The sequence below is a fragment of the Neoarius graeffei genome, chromosome 2 (genome assembly GCF_027579695.1).
Source record: "Neoarius graeffei isolate fNeoGra1 chromosome 2, fNeoGra1.pri, whole genome shotgun sequence".
Taxonomy (NCBI): Eukaryota; Metazoa; Chordata; class Actinopteri; order Siluriformes; family Ariidae; genus Neoarius; species Neoarius graeffei.
Genome location: NC_083570.1, coordinates 43,485,826 through 43,511,490, shown reverse-complemented (window position 1 = coordinate 43,511,490; position 25,665 = coordinate 43,485,826). Strand labels below are relative to the sequence as shown.

The 25,665-nt window shown below is 41.8% G+C and overlaps 1 protein-coding gene across 8 annotated transcripts in view; it reads right to left on the bottom strand.

The window, feature by feature from the left end:
* LOC132881614 (tyrosine-protein phosphatase non-receptor type 12-like) overlaps nucleotides 1-25,665 on the bottom strand; it is a 167,208-nt gene that overhangs the window by 29,056 nt on the left and 112,487 nt on the right. For all 8 annotated transcript variants that reach the window (XR_009654063.1, XR_009654062.1, XM_060914276.1 and 5 more), the window contains 2 exons: nucleotides 20,348-20,433; nucleotides 15,978-16,744 (listed from right to left, as the gene is read on the bottom strand). Coding sequence is in view for 6 of the 8 variants with exons in the window: in XM_060914276.1 (XP_060770259.1) it covers nucleotides 15,978-16,744; nucleotides 20,348-20,433 (853 nt within the window). In the remaining 2 variants the exon portion in view is untranslated. The remainder of the gene's footprint in view (nucleotides 1-15,977; nucleotides 16,745-20,347; nucleotides 20,434-25,665) is intronic.

The window sequence follows — 25,665 nt, the reverse complement described above, 5'->3', positions numbered from 1 at the left end:
ACAAAAGTTACTAAATACGTTTCACGTAGCATCCACCGTTCAGAAGTTATACGTCAATCAATTTTCAATGCAAAATTTTACCTGCTTAAAAATTCATAACAAATCTTCTAATTGCTCAAAACTGCTCATACTTCACACGCAAATCACTCATTGGGCTTCTGACATGTCACCCAATTTCTGTGATATTTCGCCACTGGGGGCGCTATTTTTGGGCAAAAATTCCAATCTTTCCTCAAATTTGGTCAAACTTCACGCCACCCTCTTACTACCTCCCATGTCATGTACACCACATTTTGGGAATTTTCGTCCATGGGGGGCGCTGTTTTTGGCCAACGCAATTGCTCCAAAACGGGTTTTTGGTAAATAATTCCATAATGCTTCTCCTTCACACCACTATCTTGTGATAGTACGTTGCTGTTGTAGACACTTATTTTTCCAACTCATAATCGCTCATGTACAGCATAGCGCCACCTACTGACATGGGAAAAACCAAAACATTTATTCTTCAAAAATCAATATCTCATCTTCTATTTTCTCAATCTTGATCAAACTTGATACGCACACTCTTAACAGGTCACCTGACATATGTGCCAAATTTTCTGTACTTTTGCCACTGGGGGCACTGTTTTCATGCAACAATTTATATCTCGGCTTCTGATTGGTCAAACTTGATCAAACTTGACAAAACAACTCCTCATAGGTCCCTTGACATGTATACCAAATTTGGTGAACTTTCACCACTGGGGGCGCTCATTGCGCTGTAGCAGTTGCAGGAGAGGTCTTTACAATCATGAGGCACCAGGAGTATGTTGTTTTGGTTGCCTTAAACACACATGACTTGTGGGGAATGGGTAGGCAGTCGGGAGCAAGTGTTGTAGCGTTACATACAGACTAATAGATGTCTAACAGAAGACAATCCTATGTAGCTATAGCTTGGTGACTGATGAGGTAAATACATTAATTTGGTTGGGAAGCCATGGCATAAAATCTTCTGTCCATGACAACATCTCAGCGCACCGTGTACTCTGTGTCCAATTCTGTGCTTTGTCGCCATTGTGGGAGTAATGTCTCTTGCCGAAGAAGCTGTGGAAGGTCTTTCGCGGGGACGCATGCCCCCGCCCCCCTTGGCCGCTGGCGCGAGGGCCCGTCGAGGCCGCTTGCGGCTTTAATTATTCTTCTTCTTTATTTTTCTCCGCTGTTGGGCCATTTTCGGGGCGCTTGCCATGGGCAAAAACGCGCGAAATTTGGCGCCACTTCCGAGAATTGCCACCGCTACTCAGAACCAAAAGCCCACACTTGGCCGGGGCTCAGGGCCTCTATAGCGCCCCCTAAGTCGTTGTGATTTTGGCCTCCCGCATTAAGGTGCCTGGTTGCCATATAGTTTGTAGTAGTGGCATGCCATTTGGTATGCATATGTATCTCACTAAGCCGGACAAAAATGTAATGCCAATGCATTAGCCACGCCCAACAGGAAGTGAGGTAATTTCACTTTTGTGTGAAATGCATGGCCACGAAGACGGCGCAACTCCTCCTAGACCGTTCATAGGACTGTCACCAAAATTGATACACATCATCTACAGACATGGCTGACAAAAGTTACTAAATACGTTTCACGTAGGATAAGCCTTTCAGAAGTTATACGGCAATCAATTTTCACTTCAAAATTTTACATGCTAAAAAATTCATAACAAATCTTCTAATTGCTCAACACTGCTCATACTTCACACGCTAATCAATCATTGGGCTTCTGACATGTTACCCAATTTCTGTGATATTTCGCCACTGGGGGCGCTATTTTTGGGCAAAAAATCCAATCTTTCCTCAAATTTGGTCAAACTTCACGGCCACCCTCTTACTACCTCCCATGTCATGTATACCACATTTTGGGAATTTTCGTCCATGGGGGGCGCTGTTTTTGGCCGACGCAATTTCTCCAAAACGGGTTTTTGGTAAATAATTCCATAATGCTTTTCCTTCACACCTCTACCTTGTGATAGTGCGTTGCTGTTGTGGACACTTATTTTTCCATCTCATAATCACTCATGTACAGCATAGCGCCACCTACTGACATGGGAAAAACCAAAAAATTTATTCTTCAAAAATCTATATCTCATCTTCTGTTTACTCAATTGTCATCAAACTTCATATGCAAACTCTTCATACGTCACCTGACATGTACGCCAAATTTTGTGCACTTTCGCCCCTGGGGGTGCTGGTTATGGCAGAAATGATATTGCAGCTTCTGATTTGTCAAACTTGGCACGCAAACTCTTTACAAGACCCTTTTTGGGGCGCTTGCCATGGTCGACATCGCACGAAATTTGGCTCCTTTTTCTTAGACTCCCACCGCTACTGAGAACCAGAAGCCCAGATCCAGACGGGCCTCAGGGCCTCTATAGCGCCCCCTAACTCCTTGTGATTTTGGCCTCCCGCATTAAGGTGCCTGGTTGCCATGTAGTTTGTAGTACTGGCATGCCATTTGGTATGCATATGTATCTCACTAAGCCGGACAAAAATGTAATGCCAATGCATTAGCCACGCCCAACAGGAAGTAAGGTAATTTCACTTTTGTGCGAAATGCATGGCCACGAAAACGGCGCAACTCCTCCTAGACCGTTCATAGGAATGTCACCAAAATTGATACACATCATCTACAGACATGGCTGACAAAAGTTACTAAATACGTTTCAACTAGAATAAACCGTTCAGAAGTTATACGTCAATCAATTTTCAATGCAAAATTTTACATGCTTAAAAATTCATAACATATCTTCAAATTGCTCAAAACTGCTCATACTTCACACGCAAATCACTCATTGGGCATCTGACATGTTACCCAATTTCTGTGATATTTCGCCACTGGGGGCGCTATTTTTGGGCAAAAAATCCAATCTTTCCTCAAATTTGGTCAAACTTCACGGCCACCCTCTTACTACCTCCCATGTCATGTACACCTCATTTTGGGAATTTTCGTCCATGGGGGGCGCTGTTTTTGGCCAACGCAATTGCTCCGAAACAGGTTTTTGGTAAATAATTCCATAATGCTTCTCCTTCACACCACTACCTTGTGATAGTACGTTGCTGTTGTAGACACTTATTTTTCCAACTCATAATCGCTCATGTGCAGCATAGCGCCACCTACTGACATGGGAGAAACCAAAAAATTTATTCTTCAAAAATCAATATCTCATCTTCTATTTTCTCAATCTTGATCAAACTTGATACGCACACTCTTAACAGGTCACCTGACATATGTGCCAAATTTTGTGAACTTTTGCCACTGGGGGCGCTGTTTTCAGGCAACAATTTATATCTCGGCTTCTGATTGGTCAAACTTGATCAAACTTTACAAAACAACTCTTCATAGGTCCCTTGACATGTATACCAAATTTGGTGAACTTTCACCACTGGGGGCGGTCATTGCGCTGTAGCAGTTGCAGGAGAGGTGTTTACAATCATGAGGCACCAGGAGTATGTTGTTTTGGTTGCCTTAAACACACATGACTTGTGGACCACTGGGGGCGCTCATTGCACTGTAGCAGTTGCAGGAGAGGTGTTTACAATCATGAGGCACCAGGAGTATGTTGTTTTGGTTGCCTTAAACACACATGACTTGTGGGGAATGGGTAGGCAGTCGGGAGCAAGTGTTGTAGCATAGTGCCACCTACTGACATGGGAGAAACCAAAAAATTTATTCTTCAAAAATCAATATCTCATCTTCTATTTTCTCAATCTTGATCAAACTTGATACGCACACTCTTAACAGGTCACCTGACATATGTGCCAAATTTTGTGAACTTTTGCCACTGGGGGCGCTGTTTTCAGGCAACAATTTATATCTCGGCTTCTGATTGGTCAAACTTGATCAAACTTTACAAAACAACTCTTCATAGGTCCCTTGACATGTATACCAAATTTGGTGAACTTTCACCACTGGGGGCGCTCATTGCGCTGTAGCAGTTGCAGGAGAGGTGTTTACAATCATGAGGCACCAGGAGTATGTTGTTTTGGTTGCCTTAAACACACATGACTTGTGGACCACTGGGGGCGCTCATTGCACTGTAGCAGTTGCAGGAGAGGTGTTTACAATCATGAGGCACCAGGAGTATGTTGTTTTGGTTGCCTTAAACACACATGACTTGTGGGGAATGGGTAGGCAGTCGGGAGCAAGTGTTGTAGCGTTACATACAGACTAATAGATGTCTAACAGAAGACAATCCTATGTAGCTATAGCTTGGTGACTGATGAGGTAAATACATTAATTTGGTTGGGAAGCCATGGCATAAAATGTTCTGTCCATGACAACATCTCAGCGCACCGTGTACTCTGTGTCCAATTCTGTGCTTTGTCACCATTGTGGGAGTAATGTCTCTTGCCAAAGAAGCTGTGGAAGGTATTTCGCGGGGACGCATGCCCCCGCCCCCCTTGGCCGCTGGCGCGAGGGCCCGTCGAGGCCGCTTGCGGCTTTAATTATTCTTCCGTCTTCTTCTTCTTCTTTATTTTTCTCCGCTGTTGGGCCATTTTCGGGGCGCTTGCCATGGGCGAAAACGCACCAAATTTGGCACCAGTTCCGAGAATTGCCACCGCTACTCAGAACCAAAAGCCCAAACTTGGCCGGGGCTCAGGGCCTCTATAGCGCCCCCTAAGTCGTTGTGATTTTGGCCTCCGCTTTAAGGTGCCTGGGTGCCGTGTAGTTTGTAGTAGTGGCATGCCATTTGGTACGCATATGTATCTCACTAAGCCGGACAAAAATGTAATGCCAATGCATTAGCCACGCCCAACAGGAAGTGAGGTAATTTCACTTTTGTGCGAAATGCATGGCCACGAAGACGGCGCAACTCCTCCTAGACCGTTCATAGGAATGTCACTAAAATTGATACACATCATCTACAGACATGGCTGACAAAAGTTACTAAATACGTTTCACGTAGGGTAAACCGTTCAGAAGTTATACGTCAATCAATTTTCGATGCAAAATTTTACATGCTTAAAAATTCATAACAAATCTTCTGATTGCTCAAAACTGCTCATACTTCACACGCAAATCACTCATTGGGCTTCTGACATGTTACCCAATTTCTGTGATATTTCGCCACTGGGGGCGCTATTTTTGGGCAAAAATTCCAATCTTTCCTCAAATTTGGTCAAACTTCACGGCCACCCTCTTACTACCTCCCATGTCATGTATACCACATTTTGGGAATTTTCGTCCATGGGGGGCGCTGTTTTTGGCCATCGCAATTGCTCCAAAACGGGTTTTTGGTAAATAATTCCATAATGCTTTTCCTTCACACCACTACCTTGTGATAGTGCGTTGCTGTTGTAGACGCTTATTTTTCCAACTCATAATCGCTCATGTACAGCATAGCGCCACCTACTGACATGGGAAAAACCAAAAAATTTATTCTTCAAAAATCTATATCTCATCTTCTATTTACTCAATTGTCATCAAACTTCATCTTCAAACTCTTCATAGCTCACCTGACATGTACGCCAAATTTTGTGCACTTTCGCCCCTGGGGTTGCTGGTTATGGCAGAAATGATATTGCAGCTTCTGATTTGTCAAACTTGGCAAGCAAACTCTTTACAAGACCCTTATTGGGGCGCTTGCCATGGTCGACATCGCACGAAATTTGGCTCCTTTTTCTTAGACTGCCACCGCTACTGAGAACCAGAAGCCCAGATCCAGGCGGGCCTCAGGGCCTCTATGGCGCCCCCTAACTCGTTGTGATTTTGGCCTCCCGCATTAAGGTGCCTGGTTGCCATGTAGTTTGTAGTAGTGGCATGCCCTTTGGTACACATATGTATCTCACTAAGCCGGACAAAAATGTAATGCCAAGGCATTAGCCACGCCCAACAGGAAGTGAGGTAATTTCACTTTTGTGCGAAATGCATAGCCACGAAGACGGCGCAACTCCTAATAGACCGTTCATTGGAATGTCACCAAAATTGATATACATCATCTACAGACACGGCTGACAAAAGTTCCTAAATACGTTTCACGTAGCATAAACCGTTCAGAAGTTATACGTCAATCAATTTTCAATGCAAAATTTTACATGCTTAAAAATTCATAACAAATATTCAAATTGCTCAAAACTGCTCATACTTCACACGCAAATCACTCATTGGGCATCTGACATGTTACCCAATTTCTGTGATATTTCGCCACTGGGGGCGCTATTTTTGGGCAAAAAATCCAATCTTTCCTCAAATTTGGTCAAACTTCACGGCCACCCTCTTACTACCTCCCATGTCATGTACACCACATTTTGGGAATTTTCGTCCATGGGGGGCGCTGTTTTTGGCCAACGCAATTGCTCCAAAACAGGTTTTTGGTCAATAATTCCATAATGCTTCTCCTTCACACCACTACCTTGTGCTAGTACATTGCTGTTGTAGACACTTATTTTTCCAACTCATAATCGCTCATGTACAGCATAGCGCCACCTACTGACATGGGAAAAACCAAAAAATTTATTCTTCAAAAATCAATATCTCATCTTCTATTTTCTCAATCTTGATCAATCTTGATACGCACACTCTTAACAGGTCACCTGACATATGTGCCAAATTTTGTGAACTTTTGCCACTGGGGGCGCTGTTTTCAGGCAACAATTTATATCTCGGCTTCTGATTGGTCAAACTTGATCAAACTTGACAAAACAACTCTTCATAGGTCCCTTGACATGTATACCAAATTTGGTGAACTTTCACCACTGGGGGCGCTCATTGCGCTGTAGCAGTTGCAGGAGAGGTGTTTACAATCATGAGGCACCCGGAGTATGTTGTTTTGGTTGCCTTAAACACACATGACTTGTGGGGGATGGGTAGGCAGTCGGGAGCAAGTGTTGTAGCGTTACATACAGACTAATAGATGTCTAACAGAAGACAATCCTATGTAGCTATAGCTTGGTGACTGATGAGGTAAATACATTAATTTGGTTGGGAAGCCATGGCATAAAATGTTCTGTCCATGACACCATCTCAGCGCACCGTGTACTCTGTGTCCAATTCTGTGCTTTGTCGCCATTGTGGGAGTAATGTCTCTTGCCGAAGAAGCTGTGGAAGGTCTTTCGCGGGGACGCATGCCCCCGCCCCCCTTGGCCGCTGGCGCGAGGGCCCGTCGAGGCCGCTTGCGGCTTTAATTATTTATTATTATAGACACACATTCCTTTCAGGTGTTCAATGCATCTTTCTCTTTCAAAACTCTCTCTAAATCTTCCGTATTTAATGAAGCAAACCTGCCAGCCATGTTTGTCTCCAACTTGTCACACACGATCGCGAGTACGAAAGTTTTAACATCTCTGACGTGACTCTTTTCCAGTTTTTCAATGTTCGTTGGTATGTTTTTCTCTTGTAAATATGCATAAAGAATATCTAACGAAGTTTTGGTAGCCTTTTGGGTGTTCAACATGTCGTCTTTCCTGGCGGACACAGAAAAACACAAAAAACCTCATTGCATCAACTCCGACGTGTGACGTTGTTTTGACAACCATGCAATATTGTAAACCATTCATTCAACGCTCATTCTCCATTGGGTAGAGTGACGCAATACACGTAGGATTTAGCGATATGCTAACAATATTGCATGCTGACGAACCAAACCCGCTAGAAGGGAATAGAACACATTTTTATTTCATCGAAAAAGTGTCCTGTATGTATCATAAAATCACCGATATTTCGCTCTGATGACGTCACGCCGAGTGTTTTCCTGCTGACTCAACGTGCGTTGTTAAAATGGTGAACTGGTTCAAAATTAAAATTCTTTTGATTAACTTGCATTTTTTGTGCACGTGTCCACATAATATAAAGAACATTACACGGTGGCGCGATGATCTGACGTTCACTCGGCTCACTCGTGAATATATCCATTCAGCACTCAAAGATGCACTTCATATCTTTGCGCAACTGCACGATAAACATGTTAAATGTTATTTCTTAGTTTTGAGGTCTTCGGTATTGTTCTCCAATGTAGAAAACGGTCAAAATACAGAAAAACCTCTGAATGAGGAAGGGTGTCCAAACTTGACTGGTACTGTATATGACTTTTGTTCTTGATTTCATATTCAAATACTGCGTTCAGCTTCCAAGCGCCACAGAGTCAGTTACTGGGTCTTACACCAAACAAGACAACAACAACAAAAATGGGTTCGTCTGTATTTAAGATGAAACACAGACCAGAGGGGACTAAAGGAGCTGAACTGAAGCAAGATGTGTAAGTAATGTTTTTAGCAATGCCCACTGGACCTCACCCATGGAAGTTCTCGCAAGATGGCTAGTAACGTCATTAATGCATCCATGCTAGTTAACATTATCGTAGCGATGATCATTTCAGTTCTTTGGTGTCCTCAGGACAGGGTTTCTCCAGTCATCAAATCTGCTCGAGACGAGTCGGCATGTTTACAACAGCTGCATCTATGGGCAAAGTTTTGGATTTTGCTCAGTGTCCGTCACTGCTAATAAGGTAGTCGCAATCAAAGGTTTTTTTTTTTTTATTATTTATTGAAAAAGTGATTACATAATGCAATCAGGCAATATTTCCTCTGAGATACAAACTGTGCAATGGAAATAATGGAAATTTTATCTATATATATATATATATATATATATATATATATAAAAAATTAATTTTAAGTGAATTTGGGTTAATTGAACCTTAATGTGTTTCTGGCTGATATTCTTGCTCATTAAAAAGGTTTATATCCCATACATTATAGAGCACAAAGACTCCCAGCATCAGCTAGGAAACAGGTTAGCATCTTGACAAGCTGGCTTGAAAAAAAAGCAGCGTTATAAAAAACAAAATCACTCGAGGATGGAAACCCACTTCCTGTCTTTTCATCATCAGCCACAGCACATGCAGTCAATCTGTTCCAGCATCAGCCCCAAAATCATGTCTCTTCATCTTAGTGCAGATGAATTCTGATTTCTGAGTTGGACAGAACATGGAGGAAAGAACAGCCACTTTTTAAAAAGCGAGGCAGGAACATGTCCGACACAAAAAAACAAAAACAAAAACAGGAGAACGACGGAGGAGCAAGCGAGTGAAAAGCAGAGAGATGCTCCAATCAGGTGCGGATTGACTAGCAGTCCTTCATGCTCTGCATTTCTCAGAGCACTCCATTACATCCAGAAATACACACACACACACACACACACACACACACACACACACACACACACACACACAAAATCATCATCATCATCATCATCATCTCAGATTAATAGTACCAGAGCTCTCCAGAGCAGCTCTTCCAGCCCATTAGTATGTCAGTGAAGAGGGGATTCGACTTGTATCTAATTAAACTAAGCAAATCTGTGACTAAGAACTCTTTTTTTTTTTCCCCTCCCCCCCTCCTCTTTCTAACAGCTATAAAAAATAGCTGTCTCAAATTTCACGGCATGATTATTTCTCCACTGTTATCGAAGTGCCAGAAAATGTAGCAGGCACCTGAACACACCATGACATCTACCGTACGTTCAGCTTTTGTGGAATAATGAGAATGAATTATTTGACTAATTGTAGAATTTAAATCTCTCTTTTGGTTCATCAAAACAAACCTGTAACTGTTTTCTATCCACACATACACACGTTCATTATAAATGTAGCAAATTAAAAAGAAATTCAAATGAAGGCATTTACCAAAACACCAAATATCCTGATTGAAATTTTTTTTGGGGGGGTGGGGGAGTGTAAACAAACTACTTTTTCCAAGATACTTTCCTGAAACACCTCAGAGTCTTTGAGGACATCTTTAAACACCCTCGTGAAGGATTGCTAAAGGGTTCTTACCCAGTAGAAAACTCATTACTGGTGGTTCTGTTGACTCTCGCTTCATAAACGTGGACAAAGAAGTACGTTTTGTATCGACCCTGCCAACGGGGGTCCAATAGAAAAGGTTGAATAAAGCCAGTATTGTCTCGGTGGATTTTTAAAGGTCTGGCCCAATCATATGATGGACAACCCTGGGTTCTTTTAAAGGTTCTAGATTTGACCAGTTCTTGCTCCCCAAGCCTAGACATATAATGCTTACTGCTAAACACTACAACATTCTTCCTACTGGAGCCAACACGTGACCACTGCTAACACTGCTTTTTATTTTGAAGGAACAACAATTTTGAGCCTCTGATCTTTGTAAGGAGGTCAAACTGAGGAAAAACAAACAAAAAATCTAATTCTTCAAACTGTAGCCCATTTATAGCAGAATAAACAGGAAAGTTTGGACCAAACAGCTCGAGAGACCAAACACCTCTGGGCTGAACTCTATTGCTATGACTTTTGGTGCTGATCTGGATCACCGAACCAGAATGATCCATGAAAAACAGGTTTTCCCCCCCCTCACTAAGTGTCATTCTCTATCTCTCACCGTTGCGGATCTTTCAGGTACGGTGACCAGACGTCCTGGTTTGTAAGAGCTAGCACAAATCACTGTGACTTTAGTCCCAGTATCTATCTAGTTCCGGTTTGCATTTGCACCACCATTAGGAATCCTGAAGTGATATAAGCCAGGTTGGTGGTGTGATGTTAGCAGGAAATGCTCGTAACGATTTTTATATTTTGCGTCAACGCATCAACACTGCGCTATACTTCCTCCATCATGTCTACACCCAATAAAGCCTGGACTTTACTGTCGGTCCATTTGTCCTTAAAAGCTGCTTGCACAGCTAAAGTTTGAAACACACTTTTTAAAAATGGCAGTGACGAGCCAGTGATGCATTGGCTCCATATTCAACCATCATCTCTCATGGTTCCTCTTGTCCTGGAAGAGAACCGACCCTGAAGTAGGAGCTTAAAAAAAAAAAAAACCTCACTCGGAATGGCGCTCTAAGAACTACGATCATCCGAGGGTCACTCTCAAAGTATTTAATATCTCATGCATTGTGCACGTTTCTAGCGCGACCAACATGTCTCCTTTAGTGTCCTCCATCCTGCCAGAACATTTTTTCCATTATTGCGGTTTCTTTTTTTTTTTTTAAATGAAACCATCAATTTTCATAACTGACTCATTTTTTAAAGAAAATGTCCTAGATTAGGTGATCCTAATCAATTTCACCTAGGATCAATCAGAAGACACCAGGGCTTTGTGATTAGCTAGATTTGGCCTGTTTCCATGGTGAGAACAGACCTGGTCCTGATGCAAACCTCGACTCCGTCTCAGTTATTATTCACCGATATTTGCTGATCCTGAAGTGGATAATTGTTTTAGTATAAATGCACATGATTATTTTAAAAAGAAATTTAAAAATCGTTTTTTTTTTTAAAGATATTTTTTTGGGCTTTTTGCACCTTTATTGGATAGGACAGTGTAGAGACAGGAAATGAGCAGGAGAGAGAGAGACAGGAAGGGATCGGGAAATGACCTCGGGCCGGAATCGAACCCGGGTCGCCCGCATTCATGGTATGGCGCCTTAACCACCTGAGCTACGACGCCCCCTTAAAAATCGTTTTTAAAAAAATGTTTCAATCTTCAAAAGCAGCATTCAAATGTAATAACAGCGCAGTGCAGACTTGTCACACTTATCTATGCTGAGTCACATACAACCCCAATTCCAAAAAAGTTGGGACACTAAAACTAATAAAAACAGAATGTGAAGATTTGCAAATCATGGAAACCCTATCTTTCATTGCAAATAGTACAAGGACAACACATCAAATCTTGAAACTGAGAAATTTTACTGTTTTTTGAAAAATCTATGCTCATTTTGAATTTGATGTCTGCAACACATTTCAGAAAAGTTGGAACAGGGGCAACAAAAGACTGAAAAAGTTATGTAATTCTTAAAAAAAATAAATAATAACTTGGTTAATTGGCAACAGGTCAGTAACATGATTGGGTATTAAAAAAAAAAAAGCATCCCAGAGAGGCGGAGTCTGTCAGAAGTAAAGATGGGGATGGGTTCACCGCTCTGTGAAAGACTACGTGGGGAAACAGTGCAACAATTTAAGAATAACGTTCCTCAATGTAAAATTTCAAATTATTTGGGGATCACATCATCTATGGTACATAATATCATTAAAAGATTCAGAGAATCTGGAGAAATCTCTGTATGCAAGAGACAAGGCTGAAAACTGACACTGGATGTCTGTGATCTTCAGGCCCTCAGGCGACACGGAATTAAAAGCGGACACGTGTCTGTAGTGGAAATCACTGTATGGGTTCAGGAACACTTCAGAAGACCATCGTCTGTGAAAACAGTTCATTACTGCATCCACAAATGCAAGTTAAAACCAGATATAAACAATATCCAGAAACACTGACAACTTCTCTGGGCCCGAGCTCTTTTACGATGGACTGAGGAGAAGTGGAAAATTATCCTGAGGTCTGATGAATCAAAAGTAGAAATTCTTTTTAGAAATCATGGACACCACGTCCTCCAGGCTAAAGAGGAAAGGAGACCATCCGGCTTGTTATCAGTGCACAGTTCAAAAGTCAGCGTCTGTGATGGTATGAGGGTGTAGTAGTGCACATGACATGGGTAGCTTGTACATCTGGGAAGGCATCATTAATGCTGAATGATATATACACGTTTCAGAGCAATATGCTGCCATCCAGACAAAATCTTTTTCAGGGAAGGCCTTCCTTCTTTCAGCAGGACAATGCCAAACCGCTTTCTGCACATATTAAAACTGCATGGCTCCGTAGTAAGAGTCCAGGTGCTAAACTGGCCTGCCTGCAGTCCAGACCTGTCTCCCATTTAAAACATTTGGCGCATTATGAAGCGCAAAATACGACAAAGGAGACCCCGAACTGTTGAGCAACTGAAATTGTAGATCAGGCAAGAATGGGACAACATTTCTCTTTCAAAACTACTGCAATTGGTCTCCTCAGTTCCCAAATGTTTACAGAGTGTTGTTAAAAGTAGAGGTGATGCAACACAGTGGTAAACACTGACATCAAACTCAAAATGAGCATATGTTAAAAAACAAAACAAAACAAAAAAACCCCCCAAAACTTCTCAGCTTCAACATTTGATCTGTTGTCTTTGTACTTTTTCAATTAAATATAAGGTTGCCATGATTTGCAAATTATTACAGTTTATACAGCAGCCGAACGTTTTTGGAATTGGGGTTGTAAAATACTTTGTTTTGACATATAAAAAATAAAATCACAATTCCACCTGACCTTTGAATAGTTTTAGACCAAACTCTGGCGCATCTTTAGTGCTTTTAGGAACAGCATTTTCTTTCCTAATTTGTAATTCTTCCTCACTTACGATGACAAAGTGACTGGCTGCCGTTTTGTCGAGTCGCTCGAGGTGACTATCGAGAAACAATCTGAATCTCTCGACCAATCAGCGCATGCGATTTCCTATAATCACCTCTGTATTTATACTTGTACACCATATTCTCCTGTGCCGTTCATGTTATGTCATCTGCTCTGTTTAAGTACTGTATGCGTGTATTTCGATTTGATTATGTCAAACACTGGAGGACATACTTAAGGAGTGCTCCCAACTTTACAAACTATACAAGTACTTTAAATGGATAAACTTGATAATGAGGCAAACTCCGCCAACACATGGGTGATACTTTCGTGCTGCTCCCAGGCGTATTGTTCGTCTTCTCGTTAAAGATGATTTTTATTTATTCATCTTTGAGAAAGCAACACTTCCTCTTTCTAATTTGGTGAGCTCATGAGCTCAGGAACTGAAACCTTTTTGGCAAAATGTGTACACTTTGTAAACTTCTGGTTTCTGTTCGGTTCTCACGTGTAACATTCGGAAATTCATACAAGCGGATGATTGTTTGGCAACGTGAAAAAGACGAAGAGCTGGAACAGAATTTCAAGCATCATGCAGAAAAGAGGAGCTAAAACACACAGTACTGTGCAGAAGTCTTCGGCACGTGGAAAGAAATGCTGTCGACCAAAAATGGCTTAAAAATAATGTAATGAAATATTTCAACATTTCATAAAATAAATACTATACACAGCAGTAAGGCATAATAAATGAAACAGTCAGTATTTGGTGTGAGACGACTCTTCGTTTAAAAAAAAAAAAAAGTCTCTAGTACAATGAGTGCAGTTTTATAAGGAAATGAGCTGTAGGTTTTACTGAGCATCTTCCAGAACCAGCCACAGTTCTTCTGGACACTGTCACACTTCCTTCGTGATTTTGCACCAAACCCAGTAGCCTTCATGAGGCCATTATTAAAAAATGTTCTGTTTCCGGTCCACCGGCCGGGTGAGCACCGTTTGTGTGGTTGAAATTTTTTTTAACGCCGTTTTTTCGACATTTTTTTCGGGTTCGTAAATCTAAAATCAAACTTGACATTTCCGCATTCCCAGGGCTTTCCACTAAGGCTCATACTAGCCAGCCGTGACAAATAAGTAGCCGGGGGGGGAAACACAAAATAAACTCCTGTGCACGCAGTTCCCAGGATTAAATGTATTTTCCACAGACCATTTATTTATTCACTTTACTCAAATACAAAGTAAAATGGCAGTAAATCTTTTCTTTTCTTGCGTATTGCATCATGAGGCGTTCCTGGCTTGTAAATCTCTTATTTTCGGTGCATGACACATTCACGCAGCTGAGCACGCTATGAATTAACAACGACAACGGTCTGCAGTGGGGCTACACAATTACACACTCAGCCAACATTTCTCCATTTGTGTATGAAAATACACTCCAACCACTCAGTTTGGCTTCATTTACAACCAACGGTGTCTTTTGATGCCAGCACGTAATTGAACGAGAGAAAACTGGTTTACCGGAGACAAAATAAGCGTTCTCTCTGCTTCTGTTCCCTCCGACACACTACTGCCTCCGCCGAGTGCGCGCACACACCGCATGTCGGGGCCGCGGATGAGTTACTCTCCCTTGATCAATGAAGTCGGCGGAGAATTTGTGGTTATTATCGGTACAAACAGCGCGAATCACAACTTAAATGAGTGCAGTTCAGTTTGACATTATTGTCAGTCCGTTAGATAAACATTTAATTTTATTAAAATCGAAAATTAATATTTAGAGCCTGTGAGCCACAAAAATAAGTCATTAAAGTAGCCGGCTGGACTTAATTGTGTAGTCGGCTGTATGGCCGGCGTTTGTGGAAAGCCCTGCATTCCGCGCAGATTATAGAACTGAATCAGCTCTGCGCATGCGCTGTGCGGCACAAAAAAACTGGCAGCCACCATGAAGGAAGGAGATCCGGAGTTTTCAAACATTTGCTTAAGTGTGAAATCGCAAAATGGTATTCTAGCGAACAACAAAATAGTCAAGATTCAGAAAAACAAATCATTCAGTGATCATTTTAATAGTGTAATTTCATCCGAACTCGGCCTAACGCTCGATTTAGAACTACAAAAAGTCCGTGTGTCGGGCATTTTAAGTACCTTTGTGAAAGTTTTGCAAATGTTGCAGTCAGCATTTAAAATGCTAACTTAAGGTTTTTGTACAAGTTTCAGTTGATTAAACTGTCATATTTTATTAAATGTGTCTGCTTTTGTAATAATAAAAGTACTGAAAGAAAAAGCAAACAGCATTGCGATTTCTTATCCATCCATATATTTAAAAAAAAAAAAAATCCCTCCCTCCCGACTGAATTTTTTTGCTCACCCGGTGGACAGGAAGCGGATTTTTTTTAAGGATGGCCTGATGTTTTCTTTTTTTAATCTGAAAAGTGCTCTCTTATGTAATATGCTGCTCAGATACAAATTTTGTTTTTCCTGTAACATTTAATTTTGTGCTGGAAAATGAACGTTTGGACTCTAAAATGTACTGACTCGATAATGTAAAACAGAAATCTATAAAAGTTAGTAAGAAAGAAAAAAAAAATAGGGTGCCAAAGACTTTTATACAGTACTGTATATAAGAATCCCAATCAAACAGGTGGATTAAAATCAGTTGCTTATGCCGTAAGGTTTCAGGGTCTCCTCACTGTGTACTAGAGCCCAGGTGTCTTTTTTTCTTCCCTCGTTCCTAGATCCCGCTCCCACATAAGCAAAGGTGAGGTTTCGGCACTCTGACATACCTGTCTCTGCATCTGCCTTTGAGCAAACGCCGACTATGGACATTGAGGTAACCTTCCTGGGGACGCTGTCATCATGGGGTGCTGAAACTTTGCCGGTCGCTGTAGAGACGCTAGATTTGGAATCGGTGTGATGGGATTCAGGCAGCAAGTCGTCTCCGTCCTCAGGCTCCGGGTCCGAGTTGTCCGAGTGCAGCGGGTTGGTGAAGCTCAGAGCGGTCCTGAGGGGAGCACCTGCACCCTCAAGAATGGGGCGAGAGGGCAGGCTGGAGACAGGTACGGGGTCTGTCGAGCGTGTCCAGACTACCTGGCCCTTATTGGTGCGCAGAGGCAAGTGGTCAGGGCGGGGCGGGTTTTCCGAATCCTGTGACAGAGAGCTGTTATTGGTGCGCACTTTGAACGCATGCGTTCGTTGCAGTGAACTACCGCCCTCGAAACTACGTGGTCCCTCCTGCAAGGGCACTTTCTTGATCTCCACGCTCAGAGGGGCGTGTTTATTGGACTCTGGAGGAGAAGGGGAAGGGGCGGGCACGGAGGCAGGCATGGCAGAAACTCCCTGAGGGCCTCCGCTGTAGTTCTTGTTGAGGTCGGGTTCGTGTTCAGAAGCCAGCAAGTGCAGCACGGGTTTGGGGTGATAGCGATCGTTCTCCTGGCGCACGTCGCTCACCGTGGGGAACGCCGAAGGTGGTGATGGAGTGAGGATGGGGGGCACTGGCCGAGGCTCGGGGGCCTGCAGGATTTCCTCTTGGACGTCGCCTTCGACCTGAGAACTAAGACAAAGTGAAGGAAACGGAGTGACCACAAGGTGGCAGCCTACACTCACTCTCCAAACGTTCAAGCTCAAGTATTTATTCTCGTACATAGTTGTGATTAGAGATGGCACTGATCTGATCACCAGGATCACTATCTGGCTGATAAACACCAAAAATGGTGGATGGGGGTGGGGGTGGGGAGAAAGTACGGAAGCCGAGAGAGGCCCTTCATATAATTCTTTTTTTTTTATTCACCTTGTTATCCCGAGATAACGACATAATTAATTCAGGATCTCGAGAAAACAACACAACTAATTCGAGATCTCGAGAAAACAAAACCGTTATTCCGTGATCTCGAGAAAACAAAATTATTTCATAATCTTGAGTAAACAGCTGAGAAATGGTTCATTCAGGTGCGCCAAGAGACTTGTGATATGCTGACTTTGGGGCTATTTCTCATTCTGTATAGACGCAACTTTGGTCATTAGAATGTCTGGAATAATCGATCACCTAATAAGGCAATATTTTGATCAGGGGTTGGCACAGGGAGAGATTGCATTAAGTCTTTTAATAAGGGATAATTTCAAAATTAGTCCACTGCACCTCCGCAGAAGACTGGGCCCCCCTCTCTCAAGGCATCGTAAAAAGCCATTTCTGCTCTGTTACATGTCCGCCAATTTCTAAGTCTTCATTGTCTGACCCACAGGGGGCGCAGCTCTGCTAGAAATCTCAGCTGTTTTCTCGAGATCATGAAATAATTGTTTTGTTTTATCGAGATCTCGAATTAGTTGTGTTGTTTTCTCGAGATCCTGAATTAATTATGGCGTTATCTCGGGATAACAAGGTGAATAAAAAAAAGATTATATGAAGGGCCTCTCGAGGCTTCCGTAAGAAAGGGACACCATCCAGTTAGATATTGGAACTGAATTTGGAAATGTATTTTTGAGACTGGAAATCTCTCAAACAAAAAGACTTTTATTTATTATATTTACAGTGGAAGTGATTTTTGTACTAAGAGTTCAACTTGTGGTTTTTTTTTTTTTATATAAACTTAGTAAGTTTTAAACTAGACAATACAGGATGGGTATTGATATCAGTTGATACTCAGTGTCAGTACTGATATTCGGAAAAGAAAGTGATCTTGTGCCATCTCTCGCTCATATATTAATGAATAAGTCAGACAGGTTCATTAGAAATAGGCTGACCATGGCATGTTAAAGTGCCATTCCACCATTGGATGTATTTTTTTGGCATAAAATACAATACATTTTATGACAACATGACTAGACAGAGAAATCTTTTAGCTTCAAAATGATATATCAAACATAATTTTTTGACAACAAGTATATTAATTTTGCGACCAAAGTCACCTACCCTTTTAATTTCCGCGCGGTAGTGAAACGTGATGTCATCGGCAGGTTCCCCTTCTTGTGTACCACGTCACGTGGCACAGATTATCAGCAATGGTGGATAGAACGCGATTGTCAGCTTCACCATCGACCGTCTCCTTTGGGCATCACTTGCTATTTTCCTTCGCTTCTTTTCCGAAGCTGACAATCGCGTTCTATCCGCCATTGCTGATAATCTGTGCCACGGCACACGTGACGTGGTACACAAGAAGGGGAACCTGCCGATGACATCACGTTTCACTACCGCGCGGAAATTAAAAGGGTAGGTGACTTTGGTCGCAAAATTAATATACTTGTCGTTGTCAAAAAATTATGTTTGATATATCATTTTGAAGCTAAAAGATTTCTCTGTCTAGTCATGTTGTCATAAAATATATTGTATTTTATGCCAAAAAAATACATCCAATGGTGGAATGGCACTTTAAAGCACTTAGTTGATGGACACACACAGATTAAATCACCGTGCTGTTAAAACCACGGCACACTAAACCAGACTTCAAAATAAATAAATTAAAAAAAGAAAAAAAAAGAAAAAAAAAAAAAGAGCATGGACTGGAAGCACACACCGAGGTGTGAACGTAATCTCACCTTCATCGCCTAAAAGAGGGAGGATGTGGTTACGAACCCTACGAGAGGCACCTCACTACTGCCGTGTGTGATTCAACAGAACAGATCTGTGCGTTACACGCTCAGCAAGAACACACACGACAAATGTGAAAGTCAGTCAGTCAGTGCTCGAGAGACGGGTCAACCTCATTAACGTCATTAACTCAGGAGCAACTCGCATGAACTTTCACCATTATGATGGATTGGGAAGCGTCAGAGCTCAACTGCTACTGCTGAGTACAGACCTTCCTCTAACACAGACCTGTTAGTTCACAGGTTATGATAAGGCATCTGTCTCTCTCGCTCCATCTCGGTGTCTCTCGCTGTGTGCGTGCCTCTCTCGCACGGTGTATCAGTGTCTCTTGGTAGCTCATACAGAAGAAAAATCTTAAAAGTATCGCAGTACATAAACCCGTTACAAAATCTCATACAATATCATAAGCTCTGTGTACACAACTGCGCGCACACACACACATTTGTCTTATCCTGCATTCTACTAGAGGTTACAGCTCGTCATTTTTTATCTCCAACTCAGGATAAAAAAAGAAAGGAGAAAAAAAAAAAGCCTCCTCAACTGGGACTTCCTAATCTGGAAATCCAAGGCTGTTTCCTCAACACGGAGTTCAGCAACACACAGCATCACCAGCACACACACTCCCTTTCAACAAGTTCCACTGTGTGTGCGCACACGTATTATCTTTAGATCCATCAACACACAGACACCTTCACTTGTTCAGTCTCTAACACTGACTCTACAGTTCACTGGTCTGAGGAGGAAAATCTCCAGTTAGCTGTTAGCCTGCTGCGAACAAAAGATGAACACTGACATCTGTGGGGATTTTTTTTCCCGCCATTCTGGAGCTCGGACACACGGCGGTCCAAAATGAGGTCATTCTGAGCTCCGATTTCTGACTCCTGAGGTAAAGCAAACGCAGCGTGACGCTGCCTGAGAGTAATTTACATTACAGTAACGGAACACACAGACACGTCCATTCACTGCAGAGAGATCTCAGGGGTAAACGAGTAGAAACGAGGGGAGAGAGAGACAAGAGGAAAGAGAGAGAAAGATGGGAGGAAAGAAAGACGGGAAGAAAGAGAAAAAGACAGGAGGAAAGAAAGTGAGAGAAAGACGGGAGGAAAGAGAGATGGGATGAAAGAAGGACAGGAGGAATGAAAGAGGGAGAAAGACAGGAAGAGAGAAAGAGATGGGACGAAAGGCAGGACGAAAGAGAGAGACAGGATGAAAGAAAGCAAGAAAATAAGACAGGAAGAAAGCAAGAGAAAGACGGGAGGAAAGCGAGACAGAGAGAGAGAGAGACGGGAGGAAAGCGAGACAGAGAAAGACGAGAGGAAAGAGAGAAACAGAGGATGACAGGATGAAATAAAGGAAAAGAGAAACAAATGTCCTGTAGATAAGATGTAAAACCCATGAGCCCCCGTGAACCTGCAGCCACACCCTCACATGCAGTACACCACTACTGCACTTCATACTGCACAGTAACCACACCCACACCCTTCTGTTAGATCACAGCCCAGACCGTGGGCGTTGAAGATGAGCAAACCCATAACCCTGTGGAGTGTGGAGGTGTGATGGGGTGGAGGTTACCTCCGAATGCGTGGTGGTTTGGGTGGAGGCGTGTCCCATTGGTCCTCATCGGAATTCTGGCTGGGCTTTTCCGGACTGCCTTCATCCTGGGGTAGTGGACAGGCGCGCATGCGCGCGCGCACACACACACACACACACACACACACACACACACACAATGAAGACAATGAGTCAGAACGCTGCTCAAGCTCCTTCACAAAATGATCATTTACGGCTGAAGCGATAAACCCTATGAATGTGTGTAGAAACTGGGACCATCACCCAGCCCACACTGAAGTGAGGAAAAGCAAAGGGTCCTTCATCAGCTTTCCTGCTTTTTTTTTTTTTTAATTTAAAAATTTTAACTAGTAGAACTGGACACCATTGGCGTTTATGGTGAAGCCTCTGCTGCCAACACGCCCAGCTCGTGACTACGCTAAGAACGCCATTAAAATATCCTTCAAACAAGACAGAAGCTCCTGAAGAAAAAACATCAGATACTTGACCTTATTGTGACCCTGACCAGATTCTACGGAACAGCGATAGTTCCACTAAGAAATACATATATTTAAAATTTCTGAGAAAAAACTCAGAATTTGAGATTAAAGTCAAAAATTGAGAAAAAAGTCAAAAATTTCGAGAAACAATCTCAAAACTTTTGAGAAAAAAAGTCAAATTTCGAGAAAAAAGTCACAATTTGAGAAAAAAGTCACAATTTGAGAAAGAAGTCAATTTTCGCGGAAAAAAAGTCGAAAATTGAGAAAAAAGTCAAAATTTTCAAGAAAAAAGTCAAAATTTGTCAGAAGTTTTGAGAAAAACTCGAAATTTTCGAGAAAAAAGTCACAAATTTAGGCTACCAGGAAGTACCAGGTCATTCAGAGCTGACGGAGACTTAGTCTGCTACTACTGTGTTTAGTGCTGCTGAAATGGACGACTTAATCAAATGTTATTTCGGGATTGGGTTTAATAACAAAGAGATCCTTGCAGTCTTGGCACAGAATCACAATATTGTGATTTCTATCCGGACTTTGAATAAGAGGCGGTGTCGTGAACTTGGTCTTTTCAGGAGGCGAAATCAGTTGGACAGAAAGCCGCTGCCTAGAAGTATTTGAATCTACGTGAATCACATCACCAACCGACTTCCTGTACCCCGGTTGTGACAACTCTGAATTTCATGGCTCTGGTCTCAGCCATTCATGTCTACCGGCCGCGAGTGAGTGTCACTTCCGTATGGAAGCCCGCCTTCTACAGATTTCTGACTTTTTTTTTCCTCGAAAATTTCGACTTTTTTTCTCAGAAGTTTCCAAATAAAATATAAAACCCTGGCCCTATTGCTCTGCTGTAGGATTCAGATTGTAAAACTTAAATCAGTTCAATCTCTCATAAAAAGGGTCAAACTTTTGCTCATTCCCTTCAAAACAGCATTACTGATACTTATACACCACATTTTTTCTCAATTAAAAAAAAAAAAATTATATAATTAGGAAAACCATTGAATTTTTTTTTTAGGAAGTATACAAAATTTCCCTCAGTGAGCCGATCTTTCGTGGGCACTAGACAGCAAAGCGTTCAGCCGATTTTATTGGGGAAAAAAAAAAAAATCAAAATCAAGTCAACATGAGAGATTCGACCACAAGGTGCGAATCATGAGTTTAAAGCTGATTGAACCAACAGTGAGCGAGCTGGAAGCAACAACAAAAACACACAGACCAGTGACAAATATCACTAAAAAATGCAAGATGGCGGTGCCTGTGAGTTTGGTGTATCGCTATACATTATGTTTATTTATAAAATAATAATAAACCCCGCTTAAAGTAAAAGCTCATCACAACACTGCACAAAATTCATAATATATTCCGTAAATGTTATTTATTCATGAATCGACACTAATTTTATGTAAAACACTTTTAAACGCCAAATGAAAACATGCTGCGCGCCGTCAAGCCAAGTATAATTTGATGGAAATTTAACAGTAATACCATTTCTTTGAACTCCATGAACATTTACAGTATCTCCCTTACTTTCACCATTTTCCGTTTTGGCATTTTAATTTGCGATAAAACAATATTTCAGCATTCTGTCACATGGGCAGCTACGTCGTAGAGGTGTATCGATTTAAAACGGACCACTGAAATGGATCAAGGCAACAAATCATCCTCCTCCTCCAGCACTGTTGCCAGGTTGGGGTCCATGTGGACCCTATTGATCCACGTTATACGAACTGGAGCATAGTTTTACGCCGGATGCCCTTCCTGCCGCAACCCTCCCATTTCCAGGCTTGGAAAACAACCATTCACACCTATGGACAATTTAGAGCCACCAATTAGCTGAACCTGTGTGTGTTTGGACTGTGGGGGAAACCGGAGGAAACCCACGTATGTGGTTTGGCATTGTCATGTTGGAAAATGCAAGGTCTTCCCTGAAAGAGACGTCGTCTGGATGGGAGCATATGTTGCTCTAGAACCTGGATATACCTTTCAGCATTGATGCTGTCTTTCCAGATGTGTAAGCTGCCCATGCCACACGCACTAATGCAACCCCATACCATCAGAGATGCAGGCTTCTGAACTGAGCGCTGATAACAACTTGGGTCGTCCTTCTCCTCTTTAGTCCAAATGACACGGCGTCCCTGATTTCCATAAAGAACTATTTCCACTTTGCCACAGTCCATTTTAAATGAGCCTTGGCCCAGAGAAGACGTCTGCGCTTCTGGATCATGTTTAGATACGGCTTCTTCTTTGAACTATAGAGTTTTAGCTAGCAACGGCGGATGGCACGGTGAATTGTGTTCACAGATAATGTTCTCTGGAAATATTGCTGAGCCCATTTTGTGATTTCCAATACAGAAGCATGCCTGTATGTGATGCAGTGCCGTCTAAGGGCCCGAAGATCACGGGCACCCAGTATGGTTTTCCGCCCTTGACCCTTACGCACAGAGATTCTTCCAGATTCTCTGAATCTTTTGATGATATTATGCACTGTAGATGATGATATGTTCAAACTCTTTGCAATTTTACACTGTCGAACTCCTTTCTGATATTGCTCCACTATTTGTCTGTGCAGAATTAGGGGGATTGGTGATCCTCTTCCCATCTTTACTTCTGAGAGCCGCTGCCACTCCAAGATGCTCTTTTTATACCCAGTCATGTTAATGACCTATTGCCAATTGACCTAATGAGTTGCAATTTGGTCCTCCAGCTGTTCCTTTTTTGTCCCTTTAACTTTTCCAGCCTCTTAGTGCCCCTGTTCCAACTTTTTTGAGATGTGTTGCTGTCATGAAATTTCAAATGAGCCAATATTTGGCATGAAATTTCAAAATGTCTCACTTTCGACATTTGATATGTTGTCTATGTTCTGTTGTGAATACAATATCAGTTTTTGAGATTTGTAAATTATTGCATTCCGTTTTTATTTACAATTTGTACTTTGTCCCAACTTTTTTGGAATCGGGGTTGTATTATTAGTATAAATATGGAGGTGATTATAGGAAATCGCATGCACTGATTGGTCAAGAGATTCGGACCATTTCTCAATAGTCACCTCGAGTGACTCGGCAAAATGGTGGCCAATCCCGGTCACTGTAAATGAGGAAGAATCACAAATTATCAAAGAAAATACTCTTCCTAAAAGCACTAAAGATGCTCCGAAGTTTGGTCTAAAACTATTCAAAGGTCAGGTGGAATTGTGATTTATTTTATTTGACTTGCCATACGTCAGCGACAAGTCTGCACCGCGCCTTTATTACATTTGCATGCCGCTTTTGAAGTTTGAAATTAATTAATTAATTTATTTATTTAAAGAATCACCTGTGTATTTATTCTAAAACAATTATACACCTCAGGCTCAGTGAATATAACAATAACCTCGATTTTGTCTCTTGGGTATTTATTTAAAGAATATTGGCTGGCGTTGAGTGGTAGATCAGATATATTCCGTTCAGCTTAGTATGATACTGAACGAGTCGAAGACGAGTAGCTGAATGGAATATATCTGATAGTCCACGAAAAAAGCCAGCCAATATTATTATTAATACATATTCAACGGAACAATTATAAATTTTGCAAAAAAAGTTAACAGGGCGGTAACTTACCAATATTGAATGCTGATCGAATGTAATTCAATGTTCTGTCAATCCAATGTACAAAGTCAAAGTTCTAACAATAAAAATGGCCCAAGTCCAAAAAGCCTGAACAACCCAACTTGTATACAAGCTACATCCAGGTTTACAGTTCAAGTTCACAGTTACTCTTGGTCGTAGTTAATTGTTACAGTGCAGTCGTTCAAAACAAAAGGGCTTTGCTGAGTGACGTCCTCTTGTAAAAGTCTCCGTCACTTTTCCTCACCTCCAAGTAGAACTTTGACAATATTTCCGCTATCGCTCTCTTTTCCAGTTTTTCAGTGTCCGTTGGTCTGTTTTTCTCTTGTAAATCTTCCGCTTTTAATGAAGCAAACCTTGCGGCCATGTTTGTTTACAAACTGTCAGTCACTCGCTAGCACGGAAGTTTTACATCTCCGAAGTGTCTCTTTTCCAGTTTTTCGGTGTCCGTTGGTCTGTTTTTATCTTGTAAATACGTGTCAAGAATATCTAATGAAGTTTTGGTAGCCTTTCGGATGTTCAGTGCGTCTTTAGTTTCAGTTTATTTATTTAGTGCTTAAACCGAGCACTGGATTAGCCTCGTCTTCTCTCTTTCCTAGCTGACAAAGAAATGATTGTGCGCACATGTAGCAGAAAAGTAGCGTCATCGGATCTTCGCATGAGCTCTGATGTGTTGTCTTGACAACGTGCAACATTCTAACAATATTGCATGGTCGTTCTCCATTGGGCAGATTGGCGTAATATATAGAGGATAAGCGATATACGGTAATAAACCCACTAGAAGGGAACAGAATACATGTTTTTATTCCATGGAAAAAGTGGCCTGTATGTATAATAATCACAGATATTCACTTCGCCTTCTGTGAATAATTGTGAATTGTAAATGGGTTATTAGCGAAAAAAGAACTGACAAATGGTATTTTAAAAAATAAAATGACATTTTCATAAAAATCATAGCATGGTGATTCGTCTGTAACCCTGACACTTTTAGAATAGTCCTTCTCTTCAACTCATCATCAGTGAACTAATCCCAGGATCATCCGGGATTCTGAATAAAGCCCATCTCACCGGCTCCGTGATCTTGTATGCTATTGAACTGTTTCCTTCGGAATGGAAACCGTACTGTATATTGTTGCCTGTCGTACAGAAGCCTGAGGTTTACAGCCCTAGCCGTCCATTTTGATCATGGATGCAAACGGCGCACCTTTTGGCGGATGCCGCCTTTTTCACGGCTGTCTGGGGG